This window comes from Equus caballus, chromosome X (assembly GCF_041296265.1).
Source record: "Equus caballus isolate H_3958 breed thoroughbred chromosome X, TB-T2T, whole genome shotgun sequence".
In the NCBI taxonomy this organism is placed as follows: Eukaryota; Metazoa; Chordata; class Mammalia; order Perissodactyla; family Equidae; genus Equus; species Equus caballus.
In genome coordinates, this window is record NC_091715.1 from 46,403,332 (window position 1) to 46,418,514 (window position 15,183).

General features: G+C 37.5%; 1 protein-coding gene across 7 annotated transcripts in view; it reads left to right on the forward strand.

Annotated features, from left to right (window-relative positions):
• Positions 1 to 15,183, forward strand: part of KLF8 (KLF transcription factor 8) — a 325,570-nt gene that overhangs the window by 181,931 nt on the left and 128,456 nt on the right. For 4 of the 7 annotated variants that reach the window (XM_070257091.1, XM_014728902.3, XM_070257092.1 and 1 more), the window contains exons 3-5: positions 7,435 to 7,999; positions 10,916 to 11,027; positions 11,672 to 11,811. In XM_070257091.1, the coding sequence (XP_070113192.1) occupies positions 7,435 to 7,999; positions 10,916 to 11,027; positions 11,672 to 11,811 (817 nt within the window). Of the gene's footprint in view, positions 1 to 4,679; positions 4,822 to 5,762; positions 5,909 to 7,434; positions 8,000 to 10,915; positions 11,028 to 11,671; positions 11,812 to 15,183 lie in introns of all 7 variants that reach the window. The other 3 variants (XM_070257094.1, XM_070257095.1, XM_070257093.1) reach the window with 2 other exon arrangements.

Here is a 15,183-nt window from a genome sequence, read left to right on the forward strand (position 1 = left end):
TGCTGGCCACAGCCACTTAGCAGGTCACACATGCACATGCTGGCACTCTGGTGTTGAACCGCTACCTTGGCTGTGGACTGGTTTAGTTGGTGTGCTATGTGGAAGTGGAGAGGAGCTTTCTTTCACGCACTTGGGCCCCCTCTGAACTTAAGGGCAGTTTTCCTGGGCTTCTGTGTTTGGTAGGGGGTGTCCATGCAGTGGCTGAGCCATGCTACTCTGTGTGGAACATTCCTGCAGGCCGGGCTGCAACTCTAAAAGCATTCATGTACAGGCTTGCCTGCCCCCCGTCAAGAGATTTTAAGGAATTGGCTCACATGATTGCGGAACCCTGGTGAATCTGAAATCTCATGAGGTAGGCTGGCAGACTGGAGACCCAGGGAATAGTTGCAGTTCATGTCCAAAGGCAGTCTGCTGAAAGAATTCTTTCTTGCTTGGAGGAGGTCAATCTTGGTCTATTAAGACCTTGAAGTTGAATGAGGCCAACTCACATTATGGTGGGTAATCTGCTTTATTCAAAGTCCAGTGATTTAAGTGTTAGTCCTACCCAAGAAACACCTTCACAGAAATATTCAGAATAATACTTGACCAAGTACCTGAGCACTGTGGCCCAGCCAAGTTGACACATAAAATTATCCATCACAGATAGGTGTTCTCAATGTCCTCATTTTACAGATAAGAAAATTGTGACCTTGGATCCTCCCAGAATAAGAACTCAAAACAGATTATCTGGTTTTTACAGTCAAGCACTCTGTTAGATGTGGAAGTCCCATTTTGCTCAGAGTTGAGTTCTAAAGTCATTGCATAAGTGATCCCCAAATACTGTCAAAATTACCCTTGAAAATCCCTTAAATCACCTATAAATTTAGTATACAATTTTGTGCATCCAGTACTGATCTGTTTCTTTGATAAGTCACCAGATAAAGTATCTGGCTTACATTTAGGAGTCATATTTTACAAAAAAAAGTTTTTAATCATTGGTGTACAATTGAATTTAAGTTACATGTGCATATGGATGAGGTGCCTTTGTGCAGTTTTAATGGTATTAAACCCATTTTAATGTCTTGTTTTCCTTACTTGTAGCTGTTGCCATTTAGGGACTATTAATGCATCAAAATTTGCTAATTGTTGCATAACTTCTGCTGGTTTCTGGTGCTTAGTCATAGTTAATACTAAGAGGAAGCTGAGTATAAGTGTTAGGTAAAAATAGATTGGACTTGTAATAAAAAGTAGTCAGAAAACTGTTGTCAAGCATACATAGCTACCTTATTTTGAAAACTCAGTTCAGCTATGTACAATTCAAAAACTGTTTTTCCATGAATTAAGTATGCTAAGTTTCCAGAATTTGAAAGTACTTTGAAATTCACTCAATATGTAGAAAATTGTGGTGATCTAAGCACTTTTTTTGTTTCTTGACGTTTCCAAGATATCTCACTTTTAGTAAAGCTAGGGTGCTTGTGGTACATGGCCATGTTCAAGGGGACAAAGGCCCAGAGCTTGTGTTCCATAGCAATACAATGCTGGCAACATCCTTGTGAGTAGAAGCTTCCTGGTTTGGTCCATCTGTTTGTGTCATGAGGTAGGATTGGTGGATGGCTGTCTAGTTCAGGACACATGTACTGCTCCTCCTTCTTTGAATTCCTATATTACCTTACCATATAATGAATGAGCACTTGGTTGTCACTTGTCCTTTGTTTCTAGTTTCTGATTATTTCCTAGAAGTAGGATTTCTTGGACAAAGTGTATGAATAGCTTTTGGGTTCATATTGTATTATACGTCTCCCCCCTCCAATTTAATGTTGTTAACATTTTGGCATGTATTCTCACATAATTGCATATATTCTCTCACTTTCTCTCTCTCTACCCCCCTCTTTCTCTCTCTCTGTTTCTCTTTCTCTTATTTCTTACCTTTGAAAGTAATTTGTATTAAGAAATTTTATCCCTAAATAATTCAGCATGCATCACCTACTAATAATCACATTCTCCTACATAAATACATCAATACTATTACACCGAAGAAAATTAACAATATTTCTATAGTATTATCTAATTGAGTCATACATTTCTAAAAGTTTCTCTGTGGCACCTTTCCCCACACCATTCTTTCTGCCTGGAATGTGCTTCAATCAGCCTCTCTAATTTATGAAATCCCACACTTTCCTTAGGGCCCAAATTCCAATTCCATCCCTTCTGTAAAACTTTTACTGATAGCTCCAACTCTCACTAATCTCTAGTGCACTTGAGGTCCTGGAATGCTAAATTATCCTTATCAGTCGCTCATGTGGCTCTGCTTATTACTTGTTCTCTAATTGTCAACTGCTTCATGTAAATATTTCTTGTTTTCACAGTGGTATTCTTTGTCTTTCAAATTTCAATTATTTATATACTACCTTAACAGTTTTTGCCGTATTGTTATCATTAATATTATTTACTTTCTTTTTAAAAATTAGCTCATTTAAAAATAAGTAAATAAATACCTGTATTAGTTTTGTCCTAAGTAATCTGGAGAATTCTGGGTTTGATATGGAGTATTAGTTTCCTAGGGCTGCCACAACAAATTAGCACAAATTGGGTGGCTTTAAACAACAGAAATTTATTCTTTCACAATCCTAAAGGCGAGAAGTCCAAAACCAAGTTATCGTCAGTGCCACAATCTCTTTTAAGGCTCTAGGGGAAAATCTGTTCCTTGCCTGTTCCCCCTTCTGGTTGATGTAGGTATTTCTTGGCTTGTTGCCTCAGCACTCTGACTACATCTTCACATTGATTTCTCCTCTGTGTCTCTCGTCTGTGTGCCTCTTATAAGGACACTTACCATTGAATTTTGGGCCCACCTAAATAATCCAGGATAATCTCCTCAAGATCCTTAGCTTAATTATGTCTGCAAAGACTCATTCCAAATAAGGTAACATTCATGGGTTCTTAGAATTATCAGGATGTCAACATATCTTTTTGGGGAACACCATTCAGCCCACTCCAATGTCTTATATATATATTTTTTCCTAATATATAATAAATAAATATTTAATTATTTAAATAAAATAACATATCCATGCACTACCCAAAAACCATCTTAGATGCTTTGAGGGAGAAAAACTGTTTCATTTTATTATTTTTCATATTTTCCATAGAATGAAATGCTAGGTAATATTTCCATATTTTCATGCTAGTACTAATCAAATACCTAATGAATGAATATGTGCACACATATACATACATTTGTACAAACATATATATGCATATTTCTGACCTTATTTTGCCTGGATGTGGCTGCTACTATGCTTGACACTTTCTCCCAGGCTCTTAGGATTGTCTAGTTCATTAGTATATACAAACTGATAAATTATTTTGTCTTATAGTGTTCCATTTTCGGGCATTATTGAGATGGTGGTGATGTAAGATTTGAATTCCCTCTAGATTTAGACTAGGTCTAGCTTTCTAATAATATCCAACTCCATCTACCTCTCCTTTCTCTAATACCTGATGTCTTTATTGGAGAAGGATTGGAGTTTCAGAAGGTTAAACTAACTTTTTGACTTAAACAGTGAATGTGCAGGTATATGTGTGTATGTGCATGCATGTATACTGAGGCATGAAAATTATTAGTCTAAGCCCAGAGTGAAGCTAGAAGGGACCTGTGTACAAAAGAAGTTTTCTTCTTTCTGGTTGGGAGGAGTCTAGGCTTTATCTTATTACCATGACAATGCTCCTTACTCTCCTTTCCCCCTACTGTGCTGTCTGGAGTATTTTTTACTTTCCTTTTCTTTCTAGTCTTGCCTTCCTACTTTCAAGCTCTAAATTAGAGCTGTTTTAAACAGTTGATTCCCCTGATGCTCCCAGGCCTTTCTACCTATCTTTATCAAATTCTCAAGGGATTAAATATTTGTGAAATTAACCACCTTTTCTCTGGGTTTCCTTTTAGAATTGAGGGTCCTACCTCCCTTTATTGATCATCTTTGGTTATATATTAATAAATAACTCCTTTTTGTCAACTCAGATTGGCTTCAAATCTGATTAGGATTCTGAACATTTGGGGAGAAAGGCTATGGAAATTAAACTTCTCTCCAAACCACCCAAGTTTCTGTATTTTTTTTTCATACCCAAACTTCTTCGTAGACTCAGAAATGTTAGAAAACTGCAGCCAAAAGTTTTAAAATAGCAAATAGATAAAGTAGCTATTTTCTCCCTTTGAAAAGTGATAGTGACTGACTACAGAACACTTAAAAACCTAAGTCATCACACAATGCTGAAGATGAAAGGAGGTGACTTAAAAAGAAAAATTCAATGGCACAGCTTTAAATCAATCCTCAGATGAGCTTCTAAAGCTGTGATAATTATATTGAATGAAGACTAGAATGGGGAGCCATCTTGAGTCATCTTGGTGAAAATTCTTAAAAATCAACAAAACTCTAGGGCTAAAAACTCACTCACTCCTTACTTTATGTTTTCTTCATAACTTTAAGTATAGTATGCTATGTACAAGGAGAAGGTAAGGGAGATCATATGTTGCTTTTTTTTAACGATAGGGGAAGTTATGTTAATAATATAGAAGAAATCAGACTATATATAAGAATTCTCATTAAAATTTTTTTGACCATATTGAAAAGAGAATTCTCAGTGCACAGAAAAAGTTATTTGCCATAGTAATGTGTAGATATGGAATGTTTGTCCTATTATGTCTTCAGGCCACAAAGCAAGAAACAGTGAGGTCAACCTTGAGAGCGGCTTTTGAGCATAGTCTGTTTCTTGAGGAAGCTTACTTGCAGAATACATCATTCATAAGCCAGAAAATCTTTGCTACAGTCTGGATTCACTTAGGCATAACAGGTACTCTTTAACATAATATATACAGAAGGGAAGGTGCGATGATATGCTTTGGGGAAGTTATTAAAACAATAAAACCCAAACTGGGCTTCTAACATTTCTTTCAAAGTCTTGTGATGATAGCATAAGAGGAGTATCATTGAAACCCTATCGTGGACAGGGTTTTTGTTAAGAATTGGTAGACCACAAGGCAGGCCTAGTCTATGGGACACCTCATGTTGGCTTGCTGAAGCAGGGCCCTGTAACATCTTATCTCCTCAAGGTAATAAGAATAGTCTATATGTTCTTCAGTTTCTGTACTTTCATTAGTAAGTTTCCATTTTGGATTTTCCTGAATAATAAATTCTTCAGTAAAATGAACAACTGTAGATCGAGTACCAGCTAAGCACAAGGCCTTGAACTAACAGTATTATTCTAGGCAACACTCAGGGTCTTGGAGATGGCCTCTGCTTAGCAAAAGACAGTAAGGTTGCCAAAGTTTATATTTAGTATTCAGAGCTTCAGTTTCCTTAGGTTTCTGAGTCTAAAGCATAGAGTCCTGAAAGTCCCTAAAAATTTACCTAGGTCCTTCCTTAATGTATATTGGTAGACTTAGTGTTTATTTCCACATCTGTACCCACAATCTACATTCTTATAGAAAATGATATTACAATCAAAGTCTTCTTATGCTTTCTGTTGTAACTCTATTTCTCAATGTTATTGACAGCCATGATAGAGAGAATATAGAAAGACACATCTTCCCACTCTTCCTTAGAGAGAGACTCCTGGGATTCTACCTCTTTAATCTGGGAAGGGAGCTAGTCAGATGAAGAGACAAGTGGGAAATGTAGGAAAAATAGGAGCTTAAGTTGATTTGGGAGATTCAGAGGACAAGGAATTTTTAAGTTTAGCAGAGCTGTTCTTGACAACCTCCTCTCCCTATCCTCCCCCACCCCCACCAACAGGATTCTACTGCCCCCTTTACCTGGATGGAGTGAATCCATGAGGGTTGGATTACATTAGAAATATGTGAAACAGTGGGACAAATCACAGAAGTCATGTGTCAGAGGAGCAGCTTGAAGCAATATTTGGACCACAAACAAGACCTGAGGTGGGGCCAGGGCTTGTAAATAAAGAAACCAAGAGTGCCATAGCATAGCAAAGGGGGAAAAGAGATGGCAGTCTGGCTAAATTCTGTAGATAAAGCATGGATGCTTCTTGGTGCCTTTACTCACTCCAAGCATGCTCTGAGGGTTTTTGAAACAAAGTCAGAACAAGAGGACACTGCCTGTCCTTACCCCTCATCCTTCTCTGAGTTCAGGCCCTTATTATCTCTCATATAATGTTTTGAAAGTTGTAACTATAATATCATTATCAAACTTTTAAAAATTAACAATAATTCTTTAATATCATCCAATATCCAGTCAATATTCAGATTTCCCCAATTGTCTCATAAATGTTGCCTCAAGATTTTTCCTTTTGCTTCCTTTTTGGCCTCTTTGAACCCAATCTTATTCCTCCTTCAATCTGTCCTTCATTGAGGAGCTAGTTAAATCTCACAGAAATAGCTCTGCCCATGTCATTCTCCTCCTCAAAACAATTATGTTTTATCACCCAGCCTTTCCTTGAACTCCAATGTCCCTCATATTCCAAATATACAAAATTAAAGGATAGGTGTATTTTGTATGAGGGATGCATTATTGAATATCTCTCACAATTCAAAACTCCCATAACTCAAATATAATCCTGATAAAGAATGGAGTTATGATTTGTTTACTGGCTAAAGTATCACCACCATCTTCAAGACCATCTTCAAGGTCCAGAGTGTTGCCTGGCAATGAAATACACAGTTCACAATGTCCTTGACCTTTGAATTCATGGAGTTCTTAGAAAGTTTTTAATTGGGTTGAGGTTCTATGTTATTTTATATATTACTTATAAAGTGATCATTTAATTAGTAATTTTTAAATTTAAAAGTGGCACACTTTAATTTTGCAAATGCAACTTATTGTACTGCAACATTATTCCCTAAGCATATTGTCTGTTGTTCTAGCTCTGCAGACAGGAATATCTTTCTTACCCCTTCTCTGCCTAGAGAGCTCCTATTAATTCTCTAAGACCCATCTAAAATATCACTTCCTCCTTAAAGCCTCCCCTGATCCTGTCTAGACAGAGCAAATTGTTTCCTTTTCTTTTTCTAAAACACCTTTGTTATGTGTCTGCATCACTTACTATGGTATGATTTACCAGCTAGTCACATTATTCTGTCCTTATAGTTAGTATGTTAATATGCACTTCATGGCTATACCTTATCCATGTGTGCCCTCGCTGAACTTAGTACAGTACTTATAGTGGACACTCATAAAGTGTTGACTTTAAATAACCTTGCAGTATTATTGTAAAAATTAAATGAAATAATGTGTATCAATTACCTGATACAGTGCCTAGTACTGGTGTTCAGTAAAATTTCCCTTCCTTTTTCCTCTTTAGTGTAGTCCTGCCTCATTTCTCTCAACTCCCTATGTATTCTTTCCATGAGAAGAGAGCAGAGATTTATTTCTTTCATTGCTCACATGTCTCTTCTCCAGGTTACTAACACTGACTATTTTGTATCTCTCATTTATTTATTTATTTTAGGTTACTGGCCCTGTTCAGATCAGAGATCCCTTTAAGACAGCAGACAGAGGTAATATGACATCCCTACCACTCCTGGATGCTAACCCCATGGAGAACCCAGCACTGTTTAATGACATCAAGATTGAGCCCCCAGAAGAACTTCTGGCTAATGATTTCAACCTGCCCCAGGTGGAACCAGTCGACCTCTCCTTTCACAAGCCCAAGGCTCCTCTCCAGCCTGCCAGCATGCTGCAAGCTCCAATACATTCTCCTAGGCCACAGCCTGCTCCCCAGGCCCTTGTAGTGTCCACTTCAACATCTGGCACAGGCACTTCAGCAAACATCCCTACCGTTCTGACTCCAGGCTCTATTCTGGCTTCCTCCCAGGGCACTGGTGGCCAGCAGATCTTACATGTGATTCACACCATCCCCTCAGTCAATCTGCCAAATAAGATGGGTGGCCTGAAGACTATCCCAGTGGTGGTGCAGTCTCTGCCAATGGTGTATACTACTTTGCCTACAGATGGGGGCCCTGCAGCCATTACAGTCCCACTTATTGGAGGAGATGGGAAAAATGCTGGATCAGGTGAGTATCAGTATGCCCCTTTTCTGGGCCTCAACTTTCTCCATCTATTCTCTTTTTCATTCATCCTATCTCCTCTCTGTTTTCACCCCCTCCAATTTTTCTTGCACAGAGCTTCCAGAGTAATCTTTCATAAACACTGGTTTTATCGTGTCTCTTCAATGATTAAGAATGTACAATGCCTCTCTTTTGTTTATACCAGTCTTCTCAAACTGGGGTATGCATATCCTTGAGTGAAATACTATGTCTCTTCCTAGAACCTCTATATTATTTGATAGTAAGTAATTTAAACATTTTATATTTTAAAAATATGATTTTATTAAGAGAAAAATGTAAAATTTGAATAACCTTTTAAGATAAAACACAAATTGCAAAAATAGTTTTAAGCTTAATAAGGCACCCACCCTGGGACTTTCCAGAAGAATGTGTTTGTTCTTCTATGCCGCTAGGAATGCTTTGGTAGAAAAGTTGAGAACATTTCTAGCCTACATACTTAGCCAGCCTTAGCTCCTGCCTCTCCTAACATTGTACCTTTTCCCTTCCCTTAAGTAAAATAGTCTCCTTTGAAATACTGCCATCTTTCCTTTGTTCCCCCTCATTTGGTATCTATCATCCTCCATTTTACTTTGGTACTTGCTTATATCACAAGTGTATGGGCATTCTTCCCAACTGAATTGTAAATTCCTCCAGGAAAAAACTCTATCTTATTTCTCTTTGTGCACCTCCAGAGATCCTAACACAGTGATAGATAGTACTTGTCTTATAACAAATAATTTGATTAACAAACTTGAAAATTTGCCCAGGAGAGAGTTCATATGCTGTAATCTTCTCTTTTATTTAATTTTTAAAATAAGTTCAAGATTCAGACAGGTATAAATTAAGTTTCCCTTCTACCACTATCCCCCAGCCACCCAGTTCTGGAGGTATATCTACTTTAGTTTGTAATTGGAGTGACCAAAGAAAATTATATGGCCTCTGAAGTGGTTTAAGATATTTAGCTTCACCACATCTGTAGAATTGCAATCACTTGGATATTGTGCCTTAGGAAGGACTTTTGGAAATTGGAGTATAATCAGAGGAGAGAGATTAGAATGGTGAGAGGATTGAAATCCATGTCAAATGAAGAGCTGATAAATGTTTAGCTTGAATTGAAAAGAGCAAAGGGGAGATATGTGTGTGAAAATGACTAGAAACCATATTTCAGCTCAGTAAAAAAACTTTTGGGGCCGGCCCCATGGCCCAGTGGTTTAAGTTCACATGCTCTGCTTCGGCGGCCCACGGTTTCACAGGTTTGGATCCTGGGCACAGACCTAGCACAACTCATCAAGCCATGCTGAGGCAGTGTCCCACATGCCACAACTAGAAGGACCCACAACTAAAATATACAACTATGTACTGAGGGGCTTTGGAGAGAAGAAAAAGTAAAAAATAAAAATAAAATCTTTCAAAAAGACTTTCTAAGAGTTTTCTACATTTGAAATTCAATGCCTTGTGATCATTCTATCACTAAATGTAAGAGACAGAAAAAAACAGCATACTAAACATCAAATTACTGAGACTCTGCAGTGTTCTTTGAATAAAAATGCCTTCTTTGACTAGTGATTAATTCTGGTAATGATAAGTGTTCATAACAATCTTCTTTTTGAGGTTCCCTGAGGGGGTTAATTAAAATATCGTTATAAATCCTCATATAGGGAGAGAGAGCCAAATAAAAAAGGAAATGGGAGAATAAAATTCCCTGTGTAAGAATTTGCTGATATCAAGGCAGTGGTAGCACAAAGGGATGGTTTGTTGGGGCTTTGAATTCCCCCCATAATATCCATCAGTCCACCAAAGCCACTCTAAATAAGCAGAATAAATTTTTAAAGTGTTCAATGTAGTTTCAAGCTAAGCCCATTAGCCCAGTGGTCTCCAAAATGGTATATTTGTACTTTGAGGTGGAGGTGGGGCACACAAAACAATTGGAGCATAAAAACAAAGTATTAAAATCTCTATTTGTATTTTCTTGCCCTTTACATGTTACTTTTTGTATTTTTTGTATATTTTATATTTTTCATAATGTACACAAAAATTTAGGTTACGAGTACATTTATATCATACATATGTACACACATGCACAGAGACACACACATACGCATCTTGAGATGCATTATGGTGAATGATACACAATCAACGTATGGAGGCAACCACGCTAAGCGAATACTCTCCCCCCTAAACATTATTGCCATTCTTAAGTCTCTTCTGTATAGAAATTCTGAAACTTTCATTAGATCTAGGAGACTGCTGACCACCTGATTGAGTTTTGTTAGGGATCAGAAGCATCAGTGTTAGATAGTAAGAAATATTTAAGGGCTTCTCCCAACATAGGTAGAAGGGAGGGATGCTAACATGTATCAAGCACCTGCTAGGTCACTAGATACGTGTTTCATCTCATCAACTCATTTTCATTTAGGAGCACAAAAACCAAAGGAGATATTCTCACCTGTGGGGTGAGTCTAGACATTGATCTTAAGACAGCCAGGGAACTATTCAGAGTTCAATTCAACAAACACACATTGAACCTGACTTTTCAACATACCCTGTCCTGGGGGCTGGGGACCGAGAGATGAATCATACCGATACCCTATCCTAGAAAAACTTGTTATCCTATCAAACTCACTATCCTAGAGAAGCTCATTCTAGTGATATCAGAATATTCCTTACTACCCTTCCCCCAAAGGAATTTCTATTCCCTGCTATGCTAAAACTTTTAAATGTTCTTCTCTTCCTTCCATACAAATACACTTCTTACATCTTTGCTTTTCCTTTATTTCTCTATATTGCTTCTACTTCTCCTTGTGGGCCAAACTGGGAATCCTGATAATGATTACAGAGGCACATATATTTGTAGCCAACACTGCTCCTTTTCTCTGCTTTTAGTGAAAATTGACCCCACATCCATGTCTCCACTGGAGATCCCAAGTGACAGTGAGGAGAGTGCAATTGAGAGTGGAACCTCAGCCTTGCAGGTGATTCAAGGACTACAGCAAGAGTGAGTACTTTTGTCTTTACTTCAGGTCTGTCTTTGTGTATATATGTATGTGTATGTGGTAGAAGTGGAAAAAATTCCTAGACACAATAGTAAGAATTTGAAGACAAAAAAAAATAGGTAAACTGCCTTCCCAGTGAAGGAATGAGTTTATGTACACACATGTGCATGGACATGCATGTTCTGGCAGAATCATGTTCTAATTGTAGATCATCGATTTTACCTTTGAAAAATCTGCAAATTTCATATAAAATACAGTTGCATACTATTTCTCTCTATAAGTTTAGAGCAGCCTTGTCTTCTAAGGTTGGAACTAATGAATTAATTGGCTTGTGTTTTAGCAACCATGTTGTATGAAAAATACATTTATTTAAACCCAAGAATGAGACTTATTAGAGTGAAATGCTCATACTGTTTGGGGACAGAAACCACCCAAGCAAACATTACTACCCCCTGAGACCTGCACTTGAGTCAAATGGCCTAGTTGAGGGAACTGCTTGAACTATTTCAGTTATTCTCTTGGGGGCCTTGTGTTAAATTTGCATAAATTAAATGCGTGTATACGGTGGTCTCACTGTATGTAAATCCATTTATTTAACCTCCACTTTAAAATAATTCTTTGGCCTTATCCCTCTTTCTCTGCCCAGACCAGCAACAATGACACAAATGCAGGGAGAAGAACCCCTTGACTTCAAAAGAAGACGGATTCACCAATGTGATTTTGCAGGATGCAGCAAAGTGTACACCAAAAGTTCTCACCTGAAAGCCCACCGCAGAATCCATACAGGTCTGCCCACCTCCACTGCCCACAACACACACACACACACACGCACAGCACACACATACATAAACTCTCTGAGATAAGAAGAGAAGAAAGTATTGAAACAGAGACCGATCCATTTATACTCATGAGCACAGGCTCTGTTTGTGGCTTTTACCTCTAAGTCTTGTTCCTATCCTAAGGTAGCTTTTATAAAGCCAGCTTAGGAAAACACTAAGCCTGATGTCTTCTGAATAGTCATAATCCCCATTGAGCACCTCTGGATCTTTCTAATTGGGAAGTCATAACACTTACGCAAAGATTAAAACAGCTAAGACATCACTCCCTCCCTTGCTACCAGATTACCACAGGTTTTACCAAGTATTAAAAGCACAAAGGCAGTTTAAACTAAGTGCAATTAAAGCAGGCTTTTGGAACTCAGTACCATCCACCAACTTATACTTTTGTTCACATTAGAAAAAAACAATGCACATTAGGAAAACTAAGTAAAGCAGACCTGGTGGGGATTGTGCCAAACTGGGGGCACCTGCCCCATCTGAAGGAGAACTGTCATTCAACTCCAACTAAGTATTACCAAACAGTCCGAATTTTAAAGAAAAGCAGAAAATCAAGATTTTTATGTGAAATGCCCTAGATTTTTAATATTGGCATCTAATTAAAAAGTTTTTAATGGATTCAAGGAAACATGCCTATGGGCCAGATGTAGCTTGTCAGTCATCAGTTTGTACCCTCTGCCTCAGAGACTCCTCCTCCCCAATCATCTCCAGCTCAAAGTTGACGCTTGGACACACTGGACAAGGAAGGGGCTCTCCTTTCTTGTAAACATTTACTGTGTTACATTTACTGTGTCAGGATTTGTATATAAAGACCCAGAGTCCTAATTGCTGTGCCCTGAGACTATGAACAAGTGACTGATTTCTATGCTGCATTGTCCTAACATTCCCAAGACACTCTTTTTATTTATTGATGTTTTGTTTGCTTCTCCTCCATGTAGGATGGAGGCTGATTCCACTGACTATATATATGTATGTATGTATAATATGTATTTTTATATAAATATTTTTTTATTAAGTATTTAAACCTAAACTTTCAACATGCAAAAGTACAATAGTTTACTTGACTTTCATGTACCCTTTACCCAACTTCAACAATTATATTAGTATATGGCCAATTTTGTTTCTTCTACACCCCTTCCAACTCTCCCACTCCCCATTGTATTATTTTGAGGCAAATTCCAGACATCATATCATCTTAGTCATAAAGACTTCAGAATATATCTTTAAAAGACAAAACGTTTAAAAATAAGCTCAATATTACTAACACATAAAAAATTCCTTAATATAAAATTTCCTCAATTGTCAAATAAATGTTTTTTTAAATTTTATTCAAATCAGGATCTAAAAAAGGCTCATACATTGAATAATGTAATCAATATGAGAAGGAGGAGCTATGCAAAATGCTTGAGGAAAGAGTGTTCTTGGGTAGTCAGAGTACGAAAGCTGTCAGATGGGGAAAAGCTTGCCTTATTCTAATAACTCACAAAAGTCCAGCATAACTAGGACACATTGAGTATGATGGTTGTTGGTGGAATCATTGAGGTGCAAGAGTGGAAGAGAGAAGACGACTTAAGAGGGTACTATAGTCATCCAGGTAAAAAAATGATGACAGCCTGACTAGGGTGTTGGGAGTGGACACGAAGAGAAGGAACTGTACTGATGATTGAGGGGACACTGATGACTCTCAGATTTCTGTTTACGGTGATGGGGTAGATAGAGGTGCCATTTACAGAGTTAGAGAGTTTGCCAATGATCACACAACTAGCAAGTGAGAAAGGCCTTTTGAAATCAAACCTTGGTATGCAACCTAGGTTTACTTTTTTCTATGATGGGTATTCCATAGGTTGTTTGCAACTGAGGCAGCTGTGGAAATGCATGCTTCATTGCCCTCCAAAGATTAGAGTTCATTGCATGGAGTCACAGAGAGTGATATCCCTGTCTCTGGTAGATATTCTCTCAGCAGGGAACCATGAGGCTCTTGCTTATCTGGATACTACCTCTAGCATTAAGTGCAACAGTTCATCTCCTCTGAGCTTACAATCATACAAAGCAGAAAATACATATACAACAATTTCCATTAAACATATTGTCAAGCCCCAGTTTTTAATATCACCTATTTCCCCAGGCTCACAATTTATTGTTGATTCTTCAAGTGGGATTTATACCAGGGATGCAGGGATGGCTCAACATCTGCAAATCAATCAATGTGATACACCACATTAGCAAAATGAGGAATAAAAATCACATGATTATCTCCATAGATGCAGGGAAAGCATTTGACAAGATCCAAAATCCATTTATGATGAAAACTCTGAATAAAATGGGTATAGAAGAGAAGTACCTCAACATAATAAAGACCATGTATGGCAAACCCACAGCTAACATCATACTTTACGGTGAAAAAGTAAAAGCCATCTCTCTGCGAACAGGAAAAAGACAAGGATGCCCACTCTTGTGACTCCTATTCAACATAGTACAGGACATTTTGACTACAGCAATTAGACAAGAAAAAGAAATAAAATGAATCAAATTGGAAAGGAAGAAATGAAACTTTGTTTTTAGATGACACGATTCTATATATAGAAAACCCTAAAGAATCCATAAGAAAACTGAGAAATAACTAACAACCACAGCAGAGTTGCAGGGTACCAAGTCACAACAAAAAGAATAAAATATCTAGGAATAAATTTAACCAAAGAAGTGAAAGACCTATACATAAAAAAACTATAAGATGTTATTGAAAGCAGTTGAAGAAGATGTAAAGAAAGGGAAAGATATTCCATGCTCATGGATTGAAAGAAAAAACAAAGTTAAAATGTCCATATTACCTAAAGCAATCTACAGATTCAATGCAATTCCAAACAGAATCCCAATGATATTCTTCACGGAAATACAACAAAGAATCCTAAAATTTATATGGAACAACAAAAGACCCTGATAGCCAAAGCAATCTTGAGAAAAAAGAACAAAACTGGAGCCATCACAATCCCTGACTTCAAAATGTATTACAAAGCTGTAGTAATCAAAACAGCATGGTACTGGCACAAAAACAGATACACAGATTAATGGAACAGAATGGAAAGCCCCAAAATAAAAGCACATATCTAAGGACAGCTAATCTTCAACAAAGGAGCCAAGAACATACAATGGAGAAAGGAAAGTCTCTTTAGTACATGGTATTGGGAAAACTGGACAGCCATGTGCAAAAGAAGGAAAGTAGACATTTATCTTGCACCATACACAAAAATTAACTAAAATTGAATTAATTGCAAATGTGACACCTGAAACCATAAAACTCCTAGAAGAAAATATAGACAGTACA